The following is a 25,941-nucleotide window of genomic DNA, read 5'->3' as shown; positions in this document are numbered from 1 at the left end:
ACCTGAAGGTTTATCCAAGTAGAAATGTCAAGCCAATTTGAATCTTATTTATAAAAATGATAGTTGAAACTAAGATAAGATTTGATCATCTAACCTTCACTGACTGCCCACTCTGGTAAGTGTGAAGAGGCACACTAAAGAAGAAGAGGTACATTAAAGAATAAAATGCACAATTTCTATCCTCATGGGGATTACAGCATAGTCAGCTGCAACGCAGAGAAACTAAATGTACCAAAAGAAAGGTAAAAACATTACTGTGGAGATTTGGAGATGGAAGAGATTTCATCTGATCAAGGAGCATTGACATATCAGATCTGTGAGACGGGATGACCATAGTGAACAATGGAGGATTTGAGTTCCAACCAAATTGAGAGCAACAGGAGGAAGAGGAAAAATTGACGAAGAAGTATCAGACAGGCAGGTGGAGGATACAGAAGAAATAAGTGGAAACACTAGTGTCCCAGAGATTAAGATTTCAAGAATTGGGGGAAAAGGTACAAACATACAGAAAAGTTGAAAGTATTATATAGTCAACACCCATATACCCACCACCCAGATTCTACAATTAGCATCTTGTTGTATTTTCTTTATTATCTATCTACCCTTTTGTCCATTCCAAGAGCAATGTTATTTTGTTTGGTAGGTTTTCAAATTCATTCCTCTTCTCCACTTTTGCTCCTGTTGGTTAACTTCTCCTCTCAAGCCTAGGTTTTATGTGAGTTGCTGCATTTCACCCAGTTTCCTATACTTACTGTATAGGAAAGCCTCTCTATTCAATGTGCTTTTCTTTCTCTGAAGAAAGGTCCCAAGTGAGAAAAGTCCATGGGAGAGATGATTCTTCCCTTCCGGTTAGGTTAGTTAACTATCCCTGGAATTCTGAGAATCCCTGGAAGAACAGAAAGAGCCTATTCCTATGTCACCCCATGATTTGTCCAGCTTTTCAGCAGTCTGTCAGAGTATGGTCTGAGGACTGCCTGAATCAGAATTACTAGGAAAACTTGTAAAAAATGCAAATTCCTGCATCTCACCCCAGACCTACTAAATCCGAATTTCTGAGAGGGGCCACTTAGACTGTATTTTAACAGTCACTTTTCCCAATCAGTGACCCTTACACATACTAGCATTTGAGAATTGATTGTATAGTGGTTGATAGCTATGAAGCGGGTCAAGAAACCTCTGCTGGAGTCTTGGCTTTCCCATGGACTGTGTGTTTTACTCATTCCCTCCAGGACTCATCATAAAAGAAGGGAATTGTACTTGATAAATGCTAAAATCCCTTTCAGCTCTATCATTTTGGGGAGCTATGAAGCCAGAATCTTTTAAATTAGAAGGAGTTGGTTAAACTTTAATCAGAAGAACTGAAAAAATGTTTAGGTTTGTGTTCACTTGAGCTACAGTTGTTTCTTTTAATTCAACTAGTATGTGAGTTATTCATAAAAATAACTACATTCTTCTTGTATATCATGTGTTTTCATTTGATTTTTAAAAGCTGAGCCATAGAATGAGCTCCAGGCATTTCACACAGTCTTTTGCCATTTCATAGCTCCAAGTTTCCTTGGTGATTCCAGTGTTCATAGTCTGCCAGGTCCACTTTGAGCCATTGCCACTCTGCATTCCTTTTCCATTGGTGATAAAGTCCTTTTTTATTTTTTCTTCCTATAAAGAAAGTGACTTATTTTCTCAGAGTTCTGAGTTGGCAAAAGTTACTACTAAAGTTTTAAAGCTCTGTTCACTAATGAAAGAGAAAAGTATCTGGTAGTCTCTAAGCAGTGATTAAATTTTGTGCCTCAATCACTGGTGTTAGATAGCTTTTCTGTTTTTTGAGACTTTTTTTTTTTTTTTCCTGTGGCTGGCTGGTACAGGGATCAAACCCTGGACATTGGTGTTATTTAGGTAGCTTTTTTTTCTCATTATAAATCTAGACCTAATTTTAGTTTCAAGATGATTTCAGAATATTGTTTAAAATGTTACTCAGTGTCCTTGCTATCATTTCATAAATAATAATGTGTCTATATCTTCCAACAAGTTTTTTTTTTAAATTTTTTTTTTTCCGGGGCCGGCCCGTGGCTCACTCGGGAGAGTGCGGTGCTGATAACACCAAGGCCCCGGGTTCGGATCCCATATACGGATGGCCGGTTCGCTCACTGGCTGAGCGTGGTGCTGACCACACCAAGTCAAGGGTTAAGATCCCCTTACCGGTCATCTTTTAAAAAAAAAAAAAAAAAAATTTTTTTTTCCCCAGTGGTGGTATAAATTTGCTGTTTGCTAAACTTTCCTAAAAATTCTATTGGCATATCCTAAATTGCTGAGGTTGTATGATCAGAATAAAGTTCGTCCAGTATACGGCCCATATATTTGTGGGTTTTTTTTTTTTTTTAGCATTGATAGTAATTATTTTTGTTATTTTAAAAATTAATTTATAACAACTATACATATTTATAGAGTACAGTGTGACATTTCAATACATGATACAATGTGTAATGATTAAATCAGGGTAATTATTACATCCATCACCTCAAAACATTTATCATTTCTTGTGTTGGGAACATTCAAAATTCTCTTTCAGCTATTTGAAAATATATGACAAATTGTTATTTACAGTCACACTACAGTATGAGAATTTATGCTTCCTATCTAGTTGTAAATTTGTATCTATTAACCAATCTTTCATTATCTTTCAGGATTGAAAGTACATTGAGTGCCAGATCTAGGATGACCATACATTCAGTTTCAGTTCAACCCATTGTCCCAGCTTACTTACCTACTCACTCACTTACTCACTTACTTACTTATTTATAATATATAATATATACTTCCTATGCCATAAAATTTACTACTTTAAAGTGTATAATTCAGTGGTTTTTATCATATATATAGGAGGGTGTGCAACAATGTTGTATTGTATAATATTGCAATGAGGTTGTACAGGGTTGTGCATTACCACTGTCTAATTCCAGAACATTTTCATTGTCTAAAAAGAAATTCCGTACCAGTTAAAGTCACTCCCCATTTCCTCCCTTCCTCCATTCCCTGACCACCACTAATCTACCTTTGGTCTCTATTTATTTGACTATTGTGGACATTTCATGTAAGTGGAATCATAAAATATTTGGCCTTTTGTGTCTGGCCTCTTTCACTTAGTACAATGTTTTCAAGGTTCATCCATGTTGTAGCATGTATCAGAACTTCATTCTGTTTTATAACTGAATAATATTCCATTGTATGGAGATACAACATTTTGTTTACCCATTCTTCAATCAACGGACATTTGCATTGTTTCCCTTTTTGGAATAATGCTGCTGTGAAAATTCAAGTGCAAGTTTTTGCATGGATATAAATATTCAGTTCTCTTGGTTATATACTGCCTTGGGTTGAAGGTCCCCCCAAAACTTAATCCCCACTGTGACTGTTGAGAGTGGGAAATCCTATTATGGTAATTGAAAGGTGGGGCCTTGAAGAGGTGATTAGATTGTAGGACCATGCGTAATGAATGGATTAATAGTGGTGGTCAGGGATGTGGTTCTGAGTGCTTTAAAATGAGAACACATGAGAATCTTCCCAGCCTCTGAAACTGTAAGCAATAAATTTCATTTTCTTACAAATTACCCTGTTCCGTGTATCTTGTTATAAGCAATAGAAATGGATTAATACATATACCTAGAAGTAGAATTTCTGGGTAATATGGTAACTCTATGTTCAACGTTTTGAGAAACTGCCAAACTTTTCCAGAGCAGCTGCATCATTTTATATTACCACTAAAAGTGTATGATAGTTTGTTTCTCCACGTCCTCACCAACACCTATTATTATTATCCATTTTTTAAAATTATGGTCATCCCAGTGGGTGTGAAGTGGCATCTCACTGTGGTTCTGCTTTGCATTTCCTTAATGGCTAACGATGTTGAACATATTTTTGTGTGCTTATTGCTCATTTGTATATGTTCTTTGGAAAGATGTCCATTCAAATCCTCTGCCCATTTTTTAAATGAGTTATTTGTCTTTTTATTCTTAATTATAAGAATTCTTCCTATATTCTGGATACTAGACTCTTAGATAAATGATTTGAAAATATTTTCTCCCATTTTATGGGTTGTCTTTTCATTTTCTTAATAATGTTCTTTGAATCACAAAAGGTTTTAATTTTGATGAAGTCTAATTTGTTTATTTTTTTCTTTAGTTATTTGTGCTTTAGGTGTCATATCTAAGAACCCAGCATATCTATTAATAGTTCCCCTTTTCATTCTCAAAAGTGTCCCAGTAGACAATAAATTATATGGAAACCCTATTAATAACTCCCTAATTCCAGCTCAAGGAAGCAGGGATAGACAGTTGGAGGCCCTTGGGCAGGTGTATGAATAATTACAATAATCCCCTCTTACCTCCAGGGGATATGTTCCAAGACCCCCAATGGATGCCTGAAATTGGGTATAGTACCAAATCCTATATATATACTGTATATTTTCCTATACATATGAGGGTATTTCAAAAAGTTCATGGAAAGGGCCGAGCCCGTGGCGCACTCGGGAGAGTGCAGCGCTGGGAGCGTGGCGACGCTCCTGCCGCGGGTTCGGATCCTATGTGGGAATGGCCGGTGCACTCACTGGCTGAGTGCCGGTCACGAAAAAGACAAAAAAAAAAAAAAAAAAAAAGTTCATGGAAAGATTCATATTATCTTTTAATTCTATTTCTCCATGAACTTTTTAAAGAACTTTAAACATACATACGATAAAGTTTAATTTATAAGTTAAGCACAATAAGAGATTAACAATAATAACTAATAATGACATAGAACAATAATAACAATATGCCAGCATCACTACTCTTGCACTTTGGGGCCATTATTAAGTAAAATAAGGGTTACTTGAATATGAGCACTGCAATACCACAACAGTTGACTTGATAACTAAGACTGCTACTAAGTGACTAACGGGTAAGTAGTGTAGAGAGAGCATGCAGATGCTGGACAAAAGGATGATTCACGTCCTGGCCAGGCCAGAGCAGGACAGACCACAATTTAAAACTTATGAATTACTTATTTCTGGAATTTTCATTTAGTATTTTCTGACTGTGGTTGATTGACCACAGGTAACCTAAACCTCAGAAAGCAAAACCCTGGAAAATGAAACTCTGGATAAGGGGAAATTGCTGTACTGACTCATTTTATCCTTATCTCACCATAGCCAGTGCCGTCATTTGGTTTCTCCCTAAAAGAAATCTGCCAGCAATTTTAGTTGCCATTTTGTATATTTATGCAACAAGTTTATGCTGAGCACCTACTATGTGTCAAGTAACTTTCTGAAGGGGGAAAAATTGCACCAGGAAATTGCAATGAGAAAATTTTTAAAGATGCTTTCCTCTTTTTTTGTACAAGCAGTATAACAATTGCAAATATTGAAAAGATAAGAAAGCTCATAATCTCATTGCTCAAATACAATTATTTGATTTTCATTTATTCCCATATAATCTTTGTTCATAACCACACACATATTTTAACATAATTCAGTTAGCATAAAGGAATTTTATACTTTGCTTTTTAAAAATTTAATAATTTAAATATTTAAGAAAACTTCTTTCTTGATTTTGATCTCAGTATAAGGGAGAGGAAGCAAACAAAAGGAGAAGATGTGTAAGTCAATAAAATATTAAGATGAGCAAGAATAGTCTATAAATGGATTTGTGCTCTGTTCTGTGAGTGCCTGTATGTTGGCAAATTGAGTTCAAGAGTTTATAATTCTATTCTATATTATTAACATTTTTCTTTTTCTTCCTGATCTATGATTCAGGCTCCACTGATTATCTTAACCATGTTATAAAGGTAATTTAATTTCTAGCTATTGTTCATAGTGGTCAGTATTAAATATTTGCATAAAGATAAACATCTCTCCTTTAAGTCTGTAGCTAACCAAGAAGTTTGACAAATAAACTAATCTTTATTAGAATTTGCTTCAAGGATAATGTATCCCAAAGAAGTTAATAATCTGTATATTTGTAAACATTTTCATAGGCATTTTTCATAATATTGTATATAGTTTTTCCTCATATATGATAATTCAGCAAGAAGACTAGCAGCTATGTAGAGTTTTGTCTTTTTACTAGGTAAGTTCAATTTCTTGAGCTAGACAAATAATCTTAACTTATGAATGTTACTACAAATTATTAGGGTCTTAATGTTATCTTATATGATCATTATTCCAACATATTTGATTTTTAAATGGATGGTTATCCATCTTCAGTTTTTACATTCAAATATGTCTCCAGTTGGTGAATAGGATTTCTGTGGGATGCCTTATATGCTTCTTGTAAAGAATGGAACATCTCTCAATGAAAGCAGTGAATTTTTTCTTCGGTTATCTGTCTACGTGTAAACAGTTGACTTGCCTACAGAGCCTGCAACAAAAGTTGAGGGTTTGCACAATATTTAATTAACAAAGCCCTCCTCCTCAGTCCTAGCTCTGGATTGACCTGTCCCATTTTGGGGGTTTTGGCTTATGTTTAGAACTGAGCTGCTAATGTCATTAAATTTTGCTCCTTCACCTTGATAGATTAACTTTGTGATTAATTTAGCTTGTGATAGTGTTTCCTGTGGTTCCCATCAGGGACTTTCTGACAGGGAAAAATTGACCAGCAGACTAAGGACTCTCTTCTAATTCCTTTTAGCCCCACTTTTATTGATTCTCTACAGACATCTCTTTCCCCTTCTTAGAGTCTGCTCCGGATCCCATTATCCAGAGCCTGCTCTCCCTGGCTGCTGGTTGCTGCCTGATCCTCCCTGTCCACTGGAACCTTCCTGTCCTGCTGTTTACTCTTTCAGGGTCACATCCTCCCTATCTTCCAAGGTGAAAATTGTATTAAAGCAATAAGCCAGAGGATATTTCCAGGGTCTTCTCTCCAACCCCAAGTTAACAGCCTCTTAACGTTGACTTCCTGAAATCTCTCTCCTCGTCTCATGAAAAACCACAGGAATGATTCTAACTGTGGAATTTTAAAGCCAGATGTCAGGGGAAAGGAGACTCATAGCATACTACAGATTCATTTTAAGTACTCTTCACACCTTGCCAATTACACTCACCCACATGTAGGAGGTAACACTTTTTTCTCCCCCAATATGTTGATGATCATGGGAACTTTTTTTCCCCTCAGGCCCATTGGATTGAGAGCTAGCAACATTATACCCAGAAACTGATGTTTACATGGCCAGTGTTAATGAATTACTGTGAGTACATATTTGATATGCCACAAGCATATAACTTCTCATAAACATGTGAGTAAGTTGAAAGAAAGCCAAATGGAAATAATTGTCCTATGGAGGTGGTAGGATTTTTTTTGTCTCCTTGAGTTTTAAAAAACTGTATTTTCAAGTTGATGTTAATAATATTTTAAAATAAATATGTGACTACATACCTATAGATGAAAGACTTTAAAAAGTGTTGTTTAGTATATTTCATAGAGTTTGGAACATATATACTATGACAGTACGGAAAAGATATCCAACAAGGATCAGAATGCCTGGTTTTAAAATCCTACTTCTGGAATCTTGTTCCAAAAATGGACAGATCGCTTAGCTATTCTGGGCTTTGGTTCCTATTTCTTGAAAATAATAGCTACTCTATTTTGAAGATATTTTTTGTAAGAGTAACAATAGAATACAAGGGCACTTCAAAAAGTTCATGGAAAAATAGAATTTAAAGATAACACAAATCTATGAACTTTTTGAAGTCCCCTCATATTTGAATTTTAAAAACAGAGAAGATCTTAGGGAGCCCCTAATACAACATGCTCATTTTCCACAAGAGGAAAACAGAAAACAGAGTCCAAAGCGGTTAAGTGGCTTGCATAAAATATGACAGCAACTTTGTAACAAAACCATAAAGTTTATGTATATGTAAAACACTGTATTTCTTCATCTGATCAGAGAATGAGGATTTGGAAGGGAACTTCAGTGTCCTAAGTCAGGCAGGAACATAACTGTAGTCATTTCTTGTGTAAGACATACATAGTTGTGGGTCTGCGTTTGTTCAGTATTCCTGCTTAGAACCACTAGCCCTGAGTTTAACTGCTTCCTTTGAGGTTAAAGGGCCTGCTATTATTTACTTGCCATCATGAATCAAGATCTATGCTGCTATGTTTTAAGCACTTCTTGACTGAGTATTTATAGTGGTAGTTTGCCTACTGAGGGAAATCTTACTGATGGCCAAAAGTTCTCATTGGAAATTTAGTGCTAAAAGCTGTCACATATTAGAGCAAGCTCAGCAGTACATTAACACATAATGCTTGATAGACCAAAAAGTGGAAAGCTTTATCACAAAGGGCCAGTGGATCTTTTGTTGAAGTATCAATGTCATTTCAGGCTTCAGATATCATTGAAATCAACAGAGTAGAAGCTGTGTTCAACCCATTAGCTTTGTTACATGAGCTTGCCTCATGAACACCCCCGTTTCCTCAGTGTTTCCATCAACACTGAACAACCTGGCATGACTGGAGTGGATCACTAATAACAAAATTCCACAGCTTCATTTCCCAAAGTTTACTCCTAGGAACATTAGTTGTAAAAGATATTAGTATGCATTTCTTTAAAAAAAAGAAGGTATTATATTCCATTGTCAAATAAGCTTGGGAAACATTGCATTAAATGCAATCTACTACTATACATAATGATTATCTAAGAAATGGTTATGATAGAGTTCTTCAAACTTATTTAAGAATGTCTTTTTAAAGGAACTCCTACGATAGGGCTGGCCCATTACTCAGTTGGTTAGAGCACAGTGTTGATAACACCAAAAGCAAGGTATTGGTCCTGGCCAGCTACACCAAAAAAAGAAAGACAGAAAGAAAAATTTACAAAGGAACTCCTATTTACCTCTTGAGGAATACAGTCAAGAGGAGGACCCTAGAGTTCCATGGATATACTAGAATTCTATCGTTTGTGTAATATTGTTCTACCATCATTGAATTTTATAATCTCAGACGTGAGCTTAAAGATAATCTATTATTTTCAGTTTCCCATATGTTTGCTGGTTGGAACCTAAAATCATTGCATCAAATGTGTTTGAACAATAAATTAAAGTGGGATTATCACATAGCAAGTTAAATGAGTAACCTCTGGTTTACTTCATAATTTTTACATACACTATTAGATACCAACTGTTCTACTTCTGAGAATTCTTCATTTACTGAAAATTATTTCTGGAAATTATTCTGTTATAGAAATACAAGAAAATGTAGTGTAATGCTTTATAGTGATAAATATAAAATAAATGGAAAGTGTGTAAAATTCTCCATTTCTTCAACAAATATCTGATGAGTGCCTTCTTTATGAAAGACAGTGACACCAACTAAGTTGACAAGCTGGAATAAGTTGGGGGTAGAGAGTTAAGATAAGTGCCTAATAATTCTAGCTATCATTTGAAAATAAGCAACATGCTAGTTATTTATATCATATCTCAAATCCTCAGAACACCCTAAGGAAGGAAATAGCATTTTCAATTTATGAGTGTGGAAACCAAGCTTCAGATATATGAAGTGGTTTTTTACCTAGGTCGTGCCTACTAAGTGGTGGAATTAGAATTCGAACACAAGTCACTGATTGCAAAGGTATGTTCTTTCCTCTAATTATAATACAGCTTCCTCTTCATTATGACTCAAAATTTCAATTCGAGATTGAATAAAGTATAAACAAAGTATAATAGTAGTTGAAAGGCAGGACACATTTTCATTTGGTTAAGATAATGAAAGTGGTGTTTTTCTGAGTTCTGTCCTTGTTTTCTCTCTTTATTTTTTTCTTTCATTGTGTCAGCTGTCAGCTCCAGGTGGAAAAGTTCTGGATCTACATCTCTGTCTCTGACCCCTCTTCTGAGTGGTCGTCCCGCGTTTCCCTTTGGATGCCTTATTGTCACCTCACAAGTAACATGTTTAAAAATCAACTCATTATTTTCCCCTCTAAACTGACTCCTCCTTCTAATTTCATTTTTTTAGTCACTTAGGTCAAAGTTTGGAGCCAACCGTGAATCATCTGTAAAAGTAGCAGTTGGACTCAATGATGTGTAATATCCCTTCCAGCTCTAAAATTCTAGTATTGTTACTCTTATTCCACATACTCAGTCAAAATGAATTACTTTCTCTGTTTGGGCCCACTCAAACTATTTTCCAGAGTGTTTTCAATATCTAATAGAGCATATCTTGCTCATCATTCTTATGCATCCTTCAAAGCCCGTTTAAATGTCATCTCTTTCTTTAAACCCTTCACAAGCGTCCCAACTGGTCTGCATAATTATTGTTCTCTCCTTCAGAATCTTGTAATACTTTTCTACCTTTCTTAGGGTACTTTACAATACCCCATACACAAGCACAGAATTTATATTATATATACAAGTGTACTTAAAAAAATTCATGGAAGGATTTGTATTATTTTTTAATTCTATTTTTCCATGAACTTTTTGAAATACCTACATATACATATCATATATAAAAATATATCTCCCATATTAGTTATATGTATTATTCTTTACAGTACCCTATACTACATATACTATACGTAATATATATTTCATTTGTATATATAGCATGTGTGTATATATACACATACACTGTATGTATATTGTACTGCAAATAATATAATATATAATATATGTATATAACAAATATATATAATGTGTGTATATGTATAGGATGTTGTAAAGAATAATATATAACTAACATATGTAAAGTATATACTCATACACTCATAGTGTATGAGTATGTATATGGTTCTGTAAAGAATATATAGAACTAATTTATATGTATAATATATATATATATATATAGTGTACATGTCTATATATATTAAGTGGATTAAGGAGGATGCCAAGAGAGATACTTGGCAAGGGATGTTGGAGACTGAGCAGGGTGGGGAGGGCTGTGAGCTAGGCATGAGCACAGGGTGTGGGAACAAAAAGGGAGGTGGGGAGCTTGAGGTGGCTAATTTTACAGTTTCAGAACATTAGTGCGTTATGGGCAGCATCCTCCAAAGGAACAGATGGCAGCTATGGGTGATTGCTTACATATGGGGGGTTGTTCAAATGAGTAAATATCTCAAGGATAATAGGAGCCAGATTTCTTTCTGTAGGAGAAGGGAGTTACAAATGTGGAAGGCAACAACTAGAATGAACTGTGTGATGCTGGTGCAAGTATTACTGTGAACATATGGCTTTTCTATATTGTTAAATAAAGAAATATGGCTCTAAATATGTGTGAGTGTACATGTATAGATGTACTGTATATGGGTATGAATGTGTAAATATTCCCCAGACTGCCTGGCCTGTCCCAGTAGTAGTGAACACACCTAGTGCTTCTAAATACTATTCTCCACTAAAAGAAGCCTGGTCTCCTGGATAAACGGCTGCATCCAGAGTTAGTGCAAGGTGAGCCTGGAACATATTATTGTGCCAGAAGGTAAGGGAGTGCTCAAAAAATGATAAGAATATGTCAAAAGCACACAATATAATAAAACGTTAATGTAGAATTTGGATGATGGGTACATGGTATATAAAACTTTCAAATGTTCTGTATTTTAAAAATGTTTTACAATAAATGCTGGGGAAGAATTTCAGACACACACACACAAAGACATAGAAGTCAGAATGAATGTGGCTCACGACCAAACTTGGGACAATCTGAGCATCAAAACAAATAATGATAGACAGATGATAACCCATTTAATAAAACAGAGAACTCTGGATCCATACTGAAATAAATACGTTAATTGAATGTTTGATGAGAAACAAGATATTTACAAATATCTTGAAGCAAGACAGTTTCAAAGATTCTCCCCCACAAAATACTAACTACAAAGGGGGGGGGGAACTTTACAGTGGAGAAGCCGGGCAGACATCACTATTAAAGTTAACATCAGTAATGAGAGAAATTAAAATCATGCTGCCTAATAGGATGCAATGAGAAGAACACAGCATCATTTCTATGACCATCCTGTCAAAGAAAACTAGAATCTAATCATGAGTAGATGTCAGACCCAAAGTGAAGGCCATGTAAAAATAACTGGCCAGGAATCTTCAAAAGAGTAAAGGATATGGAAGTCAAGGAAAGACTGAGGAAGTGTTCCAGACTGAAGGCAACGAAAGATACAATAAGTAAATATAGTACTTGATTCTGAACTGAATCCTTTTATCATAAAGAACATTATTGGGACAATTGGCAAAACGTAATGTATCACATAAATGTTTTGATTTTGATAGTTATATTGTGATTTTGTAGAAGGTGCTTGGGGACAATGTGGCATGGTATCGGTAACTTAAATGTCAAACGATTCAGGAAAAGTGTTCTTTATACTATACTTGCCACTTTTTTTGTAAGCTTGAGTTTGTTTCAAAATAAAAATTTAAAAATTACATTCCGAATGCTGAGTAAAACGCACATGACTTGGAGCTATTGGTCCTAGTTCCACCATGGACTCAGTGTGTGACCTTAAGCAAGTCACTACCTCAGAATCAAGACTACGTAGGGCCCCTTTTGCGTGTAACATTCCACCTTCTACACCCCCAGCACCGGCCCAGCTCGAATTTCTCCAGCCTCCAGACGTGTTTTTGCCTTCAGATGCCTCAATGCTGTCCCCACGGATTCTGGCTGGCGATAAAAACAGACAAAAATAGTTGTGGCCGGAATCTCCGGACTGCAAAGCCGCTGTCCTAGCCTCAATTTGAGCCACAGTCTCCTCCATCGCTCTTTCGGCGGTGGAACAGTCACGCCTGCCAGAGTGGGCGCTCGATGGCTCGGCGGCCGGCTGGCGGGCCTGGGACAGCACGGCGCAGGGCGCACCCCCAATCGCCAGCTCCCGCCGCGCTCGGCGCTGCGAGTTTTCCGGCCACGCCCCGCGCGCGCCCCGCCCGCCCCACTGTCCCGCAGTCGCGGCCGCCGGCCAGTCCCGGCGCTGTCCTGCTGCGGCGAGGATCCGGTAAAGTGGCGGGACGGGGACGGGTGCTGAGCCGAGTGGACATCAGAAGGCGAAGAGTCGGGTATCCCGGGAGAGGCGGCGGCTCCGGGCGCGAGGGGGCGGTGTCCGGGTTGCCTGCCGGCTGGGAGGGACAACGCACCGTGGCCAACACCGTGAGTTGAGCGGCTCGGGGATCCCTGGTATGGTCGCGGCGTGATGTGGTCGTGTAGGAAGCTGGCACCCCGGTGCGGGAATGAGTCGAGGGGTTAGGTGTCGTGGCCCAAGGGGTCGGAGCCCGGCGAGGAGAGGCTGACTAGGACGCGGGGTCGGCCGCTGGCGGGTACCGTCCGTCCTTCCTGCCGGGCTCTGGAGAAGTCTGCTTTCACGGGAGTACAACAGGTAGGTGTGGACTCTGCGCGTCTGCAGGAGCCTGGGACGCCGAGCGTGAGGGGAAGGTCAGGAGGTCGGAGCCCGCCTCGCCCTCGCGCCGCTCCCCGGACCCGCCCTGCAGCGCCCGCGGTCAGCCAGGAGCCGGGCCCCAACCCGGGCTTCGGGCGGGGTTCTTCGGAGGAGTGTGCGTTTCCTGCAGGCAGCGCTCCAGATGAGTTTCCAGAAGGGATCCGTGGGGAGAGTGGGTATTGCCTTCCACGTGGAGAACTGTTTCCAGTCTTCTCAGAGGAAGAAAGCCTTTGCTGGGGAGCATTTGCTTAGTATGAGAAAACGTTTATTTCTTCCTGCCTAACTCGGCCGGCACGACGTCATTTCAAGTTCTTATAAAGTGTTTAGAAACTTTATAAAGCGCTTAATGGTACTTCTTAATCACTATAATGTATACTTCGAGCAAGTTAAGATAATTTTCTGAACTGTCAAGTCAGATAGTAGTGGTTAAATAGTTTGAGCTCCTTCATAAAAGGTCGTAATTGTACCTGGTTTTTGTTTTGTTTGTTTTGTGGTTTTTTGGCGGCTGGTCAATACAGAGATGAACCGTGGACCTTGGGGTTAACAGTACCATGCCCTAAACTGAAATAACCGGCCACCCTATGTATTGTTATGTGCATCTATTCAACAAATATTAAACGCCTTTTATGTGCAGGCTCACGCCCTTAAGGAATTTACAGCCTAGAGGAGACGTTGAAAGTTTGAGGAGAAAAAGAGGCCAAGTACAGTTAAGAACTTTCAGATAAAATACTCTTCGGTGAGATTATTTAAGGCGTAGGGAAAGCAGCGGGAAGTGTCACTAGAACTGGGCATTGGATGGGGAGAGGTGAATTGTCCTATGTCTTGTTCCAGATATTTTAGAAAGTATGTCTTTGAGAAAGTGATTTTAGATAAGCACTGAAGCTGAGATTTGTCTTACATTTCATTCAATACCTTTGACTTTTTTGTGTGTGCTAAGAAAAAAATGAGTAAGTAGGTTTACAACATAAGAATAGTGACAATTGGAGAATACTGGAGATTCGATTTGTTGTGCCTTCGAATGTAGTTTTTTTACACAGATAGCTATAGAGTAGGACAAGACTCCTGCCTGAAAGTCAGAAGACCTGAATTCTAGCATAAGCTCCTCCACTACTATTTGTTGGTCTTAGATGAGGTCGCTTTTCTTTTTTTTTTTTTTTTCAATTTATCATTGTATCCGACTTTAGTGACAGAAAATACATCTAAATACATTTAAAAGAAAATCCAAAGTACTTTTAAATTTTAGAGTTATTATTTAAGGTTAACTACATTAATTTAATGAATACATTCTCTAAGGAAAAAACTAAAGTGCATTTTCACTTGTCTTTAACCAATGTACTTATTTACCTTTCTTCCTTCCAGCTTTATTTCAAAAAAGAGATTGAGGCAGTTTATAATAACCTTTCGAGCCTTTCTTAGTTACAAATAAAATAAAGGCTTAAATTCTGGATTTTTTTTAAGTTACAAAATTATTTTATTCTAAGTCCTGGTTAACCAGTTTAGTGACATCTGAATTAAAAAATAAAAGTTTTATTGAATCTTGTGTGGCTCATTTATTATCCCATAGTATAATTGAAGGCTTTGAACAATCCTTTAATGAAACCATTGTCCTTTTATATAAAAAGCCCTTCTGCTTTGTAAGGAGATGTGGAGAAACTGTTATTAAACCTCATTGAACAATGAATTAACTGGGGTGCAAGGAATTAGTAAAGACTTCCCTATAATTCTTTGTATTAGAATAGGGGTTGGCAGTCTACAGCCTGTGGGACTGATCCATCCTGCTGTCAGTTTTTGTAGGTAAAGTTTTATTGGAACACAGCCATCCTCATTTGTATACGTATTCCTTATGGCTGCTTATGTAATGTCTATGAGTAGTTGTGATAGAGACTATGGCCCACAAAGCCTAAAGTATTTACTCTCTGGTACTTTACAGAAAAAATGTGTGGACCTCTGGACTAGAACACTAAACGTTTAATTACATTAAATCTTTTGTAGGAGGGAAAAGGCTAAGTTCAGTTTTAATTCTTAATCTTGCTTTTTCATTATTATATCAGGTAAGTGTAGGATCCATAAATGCTTCTAGATCCTGGATGTGTAATGATGAAAGAGGGGCATGGCTTTTCTGCTGTATTTACCTCGTATAAAGTTTTATAATTGCAGCAATTCTAGCCTTTGGAAGGCTGGAGAAGGGGAAGAATTTTTATGTTTCTCTAACATCTTTCTAATTTTTAGTTTTAATTTAGATCTCGTATGGAATTTTTTTTTAATTTAGTAAACTTCTCTTTTTAATAGGTCATTCACAGTATTTATCATAAACAGCAGTAAGTTATCTTTACTCAGAACATTTTTTTTTAACATGAATCTAGTAACAAGCAATTGGTCTCAAGATCAGACAGAATATTAATGGAAGTGTAATTATAAACATGAAATCAAACGTATATTTACAGTAAAAACTAAATGAGAGATTAGAACTCTCTAATCAATATTTTAGATACCCAACATATTGAAACTGGAGCATGTATCCTGAATCATGTTTGGACTTTTTGTTTTTTCCATACTGGTAAGAACTTAAAAGATATTTATTTCTAGAAAAGTAGCATAATATAACCATATTAAAGCACTGTGTTAGTTACCTGCCCCAGAGATTGAAGTTGATTATGTGACATGAAAGAAGGAAAATGTAGAGAAGGTGATAATCCTAAATATTTAAAGCTGTATGTATACTTTTGTTAAAACTATAGTATGGTACAAATTTTACTAAATAAAATGTTTATGTATGTATTTCTTCAGTAACTTGTCTCTATTGCTCAAATAATGCTTTTCTATACAACAGCATGTATATTATATCCTTTCCTGTTGCATTTGTAGGTTTCTGGATGTTAAATATATGTATTTTTTTGTGTCTATACACAAAATAATACAAGTATTACGTTTTTATTTAAGTCAAATTACCAGAACACTGAAATTACCCATTGAACTTTTTTAAAAATTTATTTTGGAAGGAAGTTGTGGGGGTAAGGAAAAAAAAAAAAAAAACAGGTATACAGGTGCAAAATCCCTTAGTCTTTTTTTTTTTTTTTTTTTTTTTTGGTCTTTTTCGTGACCGGCACTCAGCCAGTTTCAGCCATTCCTATATAGGATCCGAACCTGCGGCGGGAGCGTCGCTGCGCTCCCAGCGCAGCACTCTCCCGAGTGCGCCGCGAGCTCGGCCCAAAATCCCTTAGTCTTAATTCCAGAGTTCAAAAGTTTTTCTTAACTCGTTTGGCAGCAAGATATGGCCTGAAATGATGCAAAGATATTTATAGTTATTATTTATCCCATCTTATGTGAATATGCTTATCTTTTGCTGCAGATATATCAATTAGTTTGATTATGGAGAGTGCCCCAGATCAACTTGAGAGTTTGACAAAATGGATGGTTGTTCACTAAGTTACATGGGTGGGCATAACATTGGCAGCCAGAAGGCAGAGTAATATCGAATTACTCCAGGGAACTATACTTGCAAAGTCAAGGGTCGGGCTGGATGTCTGGCAGGGAGTGAGAGCAATGTCTTCCAAGGAAAGCCCTCAGGTGGGCCTCAACGAAGTCAGAAATGTAACTAAATTCTAGGCTAGGTGTTCTATAAGGTATGTTGTGAATAAGAAGTGGGAACCGCAAGGAACAGTCAGGATGTCAGACCATAGTGTGGATTAAGGATGAATCCGTGACTGCTAACCAGGATGCTAGGAGCCATGAACAGTTAGAGGAGGGGGAAAAGGAGGATTCTAAAGTGGGCAGGATCTAATGGCTAACCTAGGAAGTCCTAGGTGGCAGATTATGTGAGCCACAAATGCAGGGATAGAGTTATTTTGAAAATTGAGTAAGGATTCCTGTAGATTCAGCTGTGCTAGGAGAATAATGGCATCTTGTGCACTTTGCTCCTAGGCTAAATAGCCTCATGTTGCTCTGCTTTTTAAAATATATTAAAGAGAATTTTGATTTCTTCCATCACTGTTAGCTGCCTGTTCTGAATTCTTCCTACTCTCAATGGGTTTGCTCCTTCACTTTTACTGTGGTGCTCTATTCCTCCCTAGCTAGAATTCAGATAACTGGGTTATTAGTCATGTCAAAACTAAGAACAAATAGTCTTTGAGGGATTTATGTCAGTAAAACGCATGAGTTTTGAAACAATTAATTGCTGTATAGACTGTGTTTTATACTTCCAGTTCCTGGAATCTCAACTAGATACCAAGTAGTGAGATTGCTAGATAGTGACTTTCAGATGAGTGTAATGGAAGACGTAAGATGTAAAGTGTCTCTTATCTTAAAATCTGCCTTTGGCATTCCTAGTTGTTCAGAGTGAAATCTCACTTCCCTGGGGGGGGATAGGAGAGTGGATGTATGGAATGAAGAGTGATAAAAATTGTCAGGAATAGCCGAAGACTAAAACTAATACTTTTAGTACTTATTGATTTACTGTCCAGATGGAAAGGGCTCTTTGAAAGCTGATGTCTCTAGAAGACTTAACGCTTTAACAAAAAGCCTCAAAGCACTGGAGACATAAGAGGAAAGCGAAGTGATGACAAAGAACAACAAAGTTATAAGGATTGTGGTAGGTACTTCAGCAGCTACGGCAATAATTGTTTCAGCAACAGCAGCCATTAGAGACTGTCTCAGGAGACTGTACGAAGTAGTTGAAGGAACATAGACATTGAAACTAGGAAGATATGGGCATTATCTTCTTTCTGCCACTTAAATAGTATTTTAAACTTGGACGGGTTTCTTAACTCATTATCTTCATCTGTAAAATGAGGATAATAATATCCAAGTTTCAGTGTTACAAGGGTTAAATGAGGTAATGAGTTGTTTTAATAAGTAGATCTTCAAAAAATATTAGTTCCCTTTTCTGTTACTGCCTTATTAGTGTTGGTTCCTACTGCCCGATCTTCCCCCCAGAACACTTCCTTTTACACTTCAGGGGCTTTCTCTTTTTGTAATCTGGAAGGAGAATTGCCAGCAACAGCTGTGCTCAAATTGGGACTCCCGTTGGCAAGCTCTCCTGCATTGAATCCAGCTTCTGCCATTATTCCCATCCCTAACAGTAACATGCTGTACGATGGAAAAACAAAAGAGGAAGGCAAAGTAAATTCAATCCCCACCTCTGGGCTTTTCTCGCCCCAACTTCTTATGAATTCCTTGTCCTCGTAACTCCCATTTCTTTCCTTTTCCACCCTAATTTCTGTACCCTGTAGGATATGCTTCCCATCAGTTCTTGGAGCTGTGTGTATTTGCTGTTTCCATTGCCTTGTAGTAGGCAGTGGTGAGAAGGAACATTCTTCCCATTCCTACCAAGTTTGTAGGAAATATTCTTGGAATCTTTGTACACAGAATATATTTTCTTTATATGTTAAAGCAAGATATTAGTACTGTGACTGGGGCATGTTATAAGTTAGGCTTTTGTAATATGACTTGGGAAACGTGGATTCATTTTATTGTATATGAATTTATATTCATAATTCCAAAAATCAAAAAAATGTATGATGCAACAAGTCATTTTAGTTTGGAAAGGGTGTGTATGTGAAACTTACTTAAAAGTATGAATAAAATAAATTTTTATGTGAACTGATAAATCTTGAATATTTTAAGTTAATTAAAACTGTCTTTTTTTTCTTTATTCATATCCCAGAAGTAGCTAAGAGAAGATTCTTTTTATATTTAGAATTCTCAATGTTAGATAATTTGATCCAAAATATTAATCAGAAGTGGACTTTTTAAGGTAGAAGTGTGACATTGACTTGTTACATATACTATTACTCCTAATAAAAAAATCCTGTCATAGTATGAACAAAAAGGAATTTTTAGATTTTTTGACCTATAGTAGTCTTTAATGATTAGTATTTCAAACATTATATTCTATAAAACACCAATCCCTGGCAGGAATAAAAAGAAAAAGGTAGGGATAGGAAGAGAAATGTAGTTAAAACATGTTGAGAAACATCAAATGCTACAAGTATATCAAGCATGCTCTCTTTGCAGTACACAGTGAACATTACAATATTACATGTATGTAGAAACTGGTAAAGAAAAATGCCTACTTGACGTTTCCCAAAAGTATTCTTCATGGATTATTCCCACCCACAGAACACTTGTTCTCATTCTTTGGCACTATTGTTCTACAAAACAATCATAGGTAAACTCTGCTTTGTCTATAGGTCTGTCTCTGAACATGTAAAACTTCTGCACTTGTTTTTATAATTGTAATTTTTAATGAGAGCCTAATATTCTTTGAATATGTCAAATTTTAATCATTTCTCTAGTGTTGGGCTTGTAAGTTTCCAGTTTTCAGTTTTACAGTGCTGTAATTAACACTTTCATACTTCTGATATTTTCCGTTTTCTTTCGTTATCATGAATTTTCAAAAACTGGATGTTTGTAAATGGTTTTGATATTTTTATGACTTATGATACGTTATAATGTTTCCATGGAGAATACAGTAACAAAAGGGCCTGATTTTCTTGGGGTGGGGTGGAGAGTAGCACAGCCTTCCTTAGGCAACATCTCAAGCATGTCCTAATGTTGTGTGTAACGTTTGCGTTCCTATTTTTGTAACCTACAGTTTGGCAAAGCCTGAATCACAAATAGGAAACTGAGATCAGGGGAGAATGACCCAGCTTCTTTCTAGATTAAAGTTAATTACTGATTTTTTTTTCATTTTTTCTTTTTAAGATTTGGATTTAAGATTTATGTATACCTCCTGAAGTATGGTAGTTCTTGAGTTTTTTGTTAGTTTGTTTACTTTATGCTTTTAAGCAAAACTGAAAAACTAAAGATTGGAGGCTGAGTTTGAAGCTGTTGTAATGTCTTTTAGAGAAGTGAGAGTCAAGGCAAAGTAATTGAAATTTAAATATGAAGCATATCTCAAAACTTCAGGCACTTGATACATTCTGGAATTAGTTTAACTTACTGCTTACTTTTTCATTTTGTGAATTAATCTTTGTACTCTGGAAGGAAAAAAAAACAACAAACCAGTCCAATAAACCTGTTTATCATGAATCTGATGGTCTTTTTATTTGTGATTTTCCTCTTTTTTTCTCAAAATGACATAATCATTTTAAGAAACTAAAATGACCAAGATTAGGAAGACTTTTCCCCCCAATAAATTTCAGCATGTTTCTATCTCTACCAAAATAAATCTGTAAACCCTGGATAGAGAAAATTATGTTAGCACTTTCTATCAGGACAGGTAGACATACAAACAGATCAACATCCTGTATGTTTTTTTTGAGATTGAAGGTGTTTAGACTACCTTGTTTACGTAAATTTGATGCTAACTCATTTTCAGAAGGAAAACTAGCCCTTGTTGGTCATATAGTACTTAACTGCTCTTGGAGATGGCTTTGGAGACGTTACTTTAGAAACTCTGGCCTTGGAAAATTGGCCCCCTGCTGGTTCCTTGGTGTATCAGTAGTTCACAATATTTATACACATGTGTTACTCCAGGCCAATAAAGTCACTGGGCTTAATAGAGAGCCATTCAAAAGAATACTGTGCAAAGTGCAGAATTAGCCTCTCATACACTATGCATAATCTTTGAAGACTGAGCATGGTACTCAGGTTGAATCGTATGAATTGCCAACATTCAGTCATTTTTTGACCTGTAGAAATGGCAATTAACCATAATGTAACTTATTAGTAGCTTAGTGGTTCTTAAATGTTTCCCTTAAGCCAGTGTTCTTACCAGCCAGGGGAGTGATTTTGTTAAAGGAAGTCTAGAAAGGCATCCTCATGCTCAGAATTGCTTTAAATTTGCATGTTTTGTATTGAAACGGTTTATTAATTTTGCCTTCTATTGCATATTATGTGCATATTTGAATATAAAGAAATGTTTTAATTATTATCAGGGGGAAAATCTCTAAGTAGAAATTTGATCCTCTAGTAATATGCTTTATGTTTCTTCTGTTGCCATACTGCTGGAGTTATCTCAGTTTTAGAAGCATGATTTGAACAGTATCTTCATACCTTAGGTCTAGTTCACGGTGCCTACTTTATCTCTCTTTTTTTTTTCCTGTTGGAGGCTGGCCAGTAAGGGGGTCCAAACCCTTGACCTTGGTGTTAAAACACCGTACTCTAACCAACTGAGCTAACCAGTCCCCCCTACTTTTTCAACATAGAAGACCTCAGGGATGAAAATTATGACTAACTAGGATTATCTGTTGTACACAAAATACAGGCAGTTATTATTAAGAAGTAAATAGTGCCCTAGAGAAACATATAGTCTAAAAAGTATCTAAGGGCCTTTATAACTCAGTTCAGTTATTGGCTTTAGGGTAAGCACATACAGTGTTTAGATGTTATGTAATGTAATTAATAATCTTGTGTACCTTTTAAAAATATAGGATAAGTGATCATAACGAGTAGTGTTTCTCCTTGGAGCATGTTACTCAGGTCTGGAAGTTAATGTTGTGCTGGCAGCATTTTGATTAATACTGTATACTATAGTTCATTCGTGGACATTCATAATGCACATTAACCTTATTAAATACCCTGAGAAATCTTGTAGGTAAAAACCGTAACTATGTTTTAATCTGAGATTCCCAAACATTAAGATGAAGAACTGGTGTTCTGTTTGGGAAACAGTGCGATAATCTATAGTTCCATACTATTCACAAATTATCTACAAGGTCTAAGTTTTTTTAAAATGACTGTCTTCTAGGTTGCTTGAGGGGCTTCAGTGAAAGGCTGGCAGCATAGTATATAGTGGTTAAAGCACATGCACATATGTCTAGAGTCAGATTGCTTAAGTGCGTGGCCGCGTTCTGGGTGACCTTAGGAAAGCTACTTAGTTTGCTTTTCTTTGCCTCAGTGTCCTCATCTCTAAAATAGGGCTAATAAAAATAGCTACTTCATGGACAGTTTTAAGAAAATAAACGGTAAAGCACTTAGAGTGTGCCTAGACTTTAGTAAGTGGTCAATAAGTATTAGCTACTGTTAAAAATGTCTGGTCTTTCGGTTGGAGCAGTAGTTTTATGAAATCTTTTTTCTAGTAGCAACTAACTATACTTTGAAAAATATAGTTAAGTATATTGCTGTATATGTTCCCTTTTAATAAGTCAATCACTTTTAATCACAACAGAAACATAAGAATGGGAAACGAGAAAAATTAGAAAAACAAGTATTTCTCAGATATATATAAGGTTACGGTTTTATTAAAACATTCAGCAGATAACATTGACTGCATTCGTATCCATCTTCCTAAAGTAAGACTTCAGATAAGAGCAGGAGAATCTGTTATTTGCAAAATGTGTTTGCTTATCACATTGATAGTGCATGTTTGGAGATTTCAGGTGCATTATAGACTTGGGGGTTCAGATGTAAGATTATCAGTATGAACTGTCTACTTCCTTTAGGAGTAATTTATGTGAGGAATGTATTGAGGGCATTATATATAACTTTATGTCCTGCTTATGATTTCAAATTTTTTACTGAATTATTTATTATCACGTGTGTTAGCTGTTTTGTTTCTTGATAGATCACTTTACACCACAATATTGCTGCTGCCTGAGGGGAAAAAATGTCTCTTCAGCAGTCCTAATGACCTCTAGAAAGGGTAATTTGATTCTTAAAATAGGATTTTGATTTGCCTTGGTGGTTACAAGAAATTTTTCTTTGATACTGAGGTTATTTTTTTCTCTCGAATGATTATAGATATTGAGTGCAAACTTCTTACCTTCTGTATTCTTAATAGGTTTCTTCCTATTAAATTATTTCTCTAGCATTTATTAACTTTATCCCTAATTGTGAATATTTTGGCCGGTTCACTTGGATAATTTAAAGAAAGAAGGGGTTTTCTTTAAAACAAGAAGCTAGACAATTCATGTTATCTCTGGAAAAATGAATTTCTTAGCAGCACTGTTTGTATTTTTCTTTTTTTTTTTTTAAAGTAACATTTCTGAAAATAACCTAAGTTTTTTGTTTTGTTTTTATTTTTTAAATACTCTGAGTGCCAGGTCATGGGTTATATTGGCAGGACTGATTGAGAGGGGACAACCCTGATGGCTAAAGTAGCACACAGACTTGAGAAGACAGTGGTAGCTGGGTGAAAGCTGTTTCTGGCCTCTGCGATAGTGGCATAATACCTAGAATACTGGTCCAAGCCAGAGGACCCAAGTAAGAAAAAGAGTAGGAGTTGAAAATTTAAATAGAAAATCCACGGAAGTTAAGTAAAATTTTAAAAGAAACCTATAGAAGTTGGCAAATAATGTAAGTGAATAAGGCAGGCTAGGTGGCACCGTGGCCTCCTGGAGAGTCCCTGCTCCTCTTAGATTCAGCCTTTCACTGCTATGTGGGAATATGTACCCAGATTTTTATGAGCAATCTTCTTGTGTTTAAATATTAGCAACTAGTTTTTTCCCCCAGTACTTTACAGGCCAGGTTTGGCCAACAGGGAACCAATTTGTGACTACTGTCTTTTAAAGAGGCTTTTTTCAGTTATGTAACAGTGATGATTATCTGATACTCTAAGTAATTTTATACCAGTAAACTCTCTGGGAGAAGAAAATGAAAGAAAGTAAAGCCTTCCCAATGTCTCTTATCTCATTTTCCAATACATCTTTACTTACTGACTTCTCTGTAAAAGATTGAAATTTGTTTAGGGGAATGTGAGATATATATTTTAAATATTTTAGTTTAATTACCCATAGCATTCTATGTTTTTATGAAATTTCATTAAACTGTTTATATTTAGCTTGTAGTTTTACTCAAATTTATTTTTGATACATTGGTGAATAGGAATACCCATCTTTAGTGTATGTATGCGGTGCCTTCTCTGTTTAATGTTCTTGATGATAGCTTCGACTCCTGTAAGTACCAATGTTTTTTTTAAAGCCAGCTTGTATTTTTATTTCTTTTCTTATTTAAGTAATCTTTTTTTCTATTTTTTACTGTGATCTCTTTAAAAAATGCAGAACAATTATAGAGACTGGTCAGTTAGCTCAGTTGGGTAGAGCACAGTGTTGATAACACCAAGGTCAAGGGTTCGTTCAGATCCCTGTACCAGCCAGCCACCAAAAAGAAAAAAAATTGAAGAATAGTAAAATGATCACTTACATACCCACTAATTACATTAACCTATTAACATTTTGCCATATTTTATGGTTGACTGATTGATTTACTCAGCCATTTCAAAGTGAGTTGCAGTAATATACTTGAGCATGCACCTTATAAAAATAAAATTCTGTCCCATAATCAAAATGCCACCTTATAAATTTTTGTTTGCATATATATGTATATACATGTTTATATGTTATATATGTTCTGAAAAGGAATTAAGGTGTATCTTAGGAGATGCTGATGAATAAAACAGACAGATCTTCTGTGTCTTCTGTTGATTATTTACTACGACAAAATTAAGGCTACATTAGATCTGGTTCAGAGCAGATATGGTCTTTATTTCTACAATACCTGAACAACATTCATCTAAGCGCCTTAAAAAAAAAAGTTTGCTTTCATAACAAGGCTCACAGAGATAAGGAGATAGGATGCTTTCCTAAAACTCCTGGCCTAAAACTACAAGCAATGTCTTTTTTAGGCTGGGAGAACAGATGCTAATGGTCAAAAATCTCTCTGCTCCTTGTTTGATCTCCAGGTAAATGGCAGGACATGTACCTAGGCAAAGGCCCAGAGAGATGGCAACCTTTAATAAAATTTTAGTAGGTCTCGTTATTTAGTCAGTTGTTAATATGTACCTGTGACCCATTTTAGTAAAAGGGTATTTAGACTACAAAGAAAACTGAAAACCTAACACTGAGGAGTCTAACCTTAGAATTTCCAGAATTTTAGTGAGATGTCTCTTCTATTTAGCAAGATTTTGCTTATGAATGCCAATAATGCTGCTTTATGTTACCTGTCTATTCTTTTAAAAAGAGTACAGAATACAAAGGTGGATTTTATGTCATTGTTAACTAGAACTTATTATTGGTATTTTCCCAGATGCACCCAGAGCTGTTATAAAAGATGTATACGTTTAATTATGCTTTCGCTTTTTTGTGAAGATTTCCAGTATTGTGCTTGCCTTCCTCTTTACTCTCCTTTTAAAATATGTTATTTTCTTCTACTGCAGATTTGTTTTTAGGTATACTGACTAAAGTTTAATGAGAAGAATTGTGCCCAGCTAGGAGAATTTGCTGCAAGGAATGGAATTAGCTCATAGCTTATTGCTGAATGAAGAAGCATACAATCAACTAGGTGAAGTTCAGAAGGCAGAGTTTATTTTTGAGTGGTTGAGATATTTGGAGAAGCTCCTGTTAGCAACCAGCAGGGTGGGTAAAATTACAAAAACTGTTTTTTTGTTACATGCCTGATAGTGTTTGTTTAGTTCCTTTGGTTGTTCTAGTTCTGTCCAAAATAAACTAAATTAGCTTTAAACTGCTAGACTTTGTTAAGACTTGATAATGAAATATAGTACATTTTTTGACCCTCCATCGACATTTTTAATGTTATAAGAAACGATCTTTGTTCAAAAAGCAGAAAGAAATTAACAAATGTTTTTGATATTACTTTAAAAATATATGAAAAACTAACTACATC

At 36.3% G+C, this 25,941-nt stretch overlaps 1 protein-coding gene across 6 annotated transcripts in view; it reads left to right on the top strand.

Annotated features, from left to right (window-relative positions):
• The first annotated feature begins 12,898 nt into the window (after positions 1-12,898).
• The window catches only part of HEATR5A (HEAT repeat containing 5A), a 94,617-nt gene continuing 81,574 nt past the window's right edge, over positions 12,899-25,941 (top strand). For 5 of the 6 annotated variants that reach the window (XM_063090255.1, XM_063090253.1, XM_063090256.1 and 2 more), the window contains exons 1-2: positions 12,899-13,094; positions 25,475-25,673. In XM_063090255.1, the coding sequence (XP_062946325.1) occupies positions 25,548-25,673 (126 nt within the window). In that variant the 5' untranslated portion in view covers positions 12,899-13,094; positions 25,475-25,547. Of the gene's footprint in view, positions 13,095-13,125; positions 13,321-25,474; positions 25,674-25,941 lie in introns of those variants that run through there. The other variant, XM_063090252.1, reaches the window with a different exon arrangement.

The sequence above is a fragment of the Cynocephalus volans genome, chromosome 3, assembly GCF_027409185.1.
Source record: "Cynocephalus volans isolate mCynVol1 chromosome 3, mCynVol1.pri, whole genome shotgun sequence".
Classification (NCBI taxonomy): domain Eukaryota; kingdom Metazoa; phylum Chordata; class Mammalia; order Dermoptera; family Cynocephalidae; genus Cynocephalus; species Cynocephalus volans.
The sequence above is the reverse complement of the archived record's forward strand: the minus strand, read 5'-3'. Positions and strand labels throughout refer to the sequence as shown.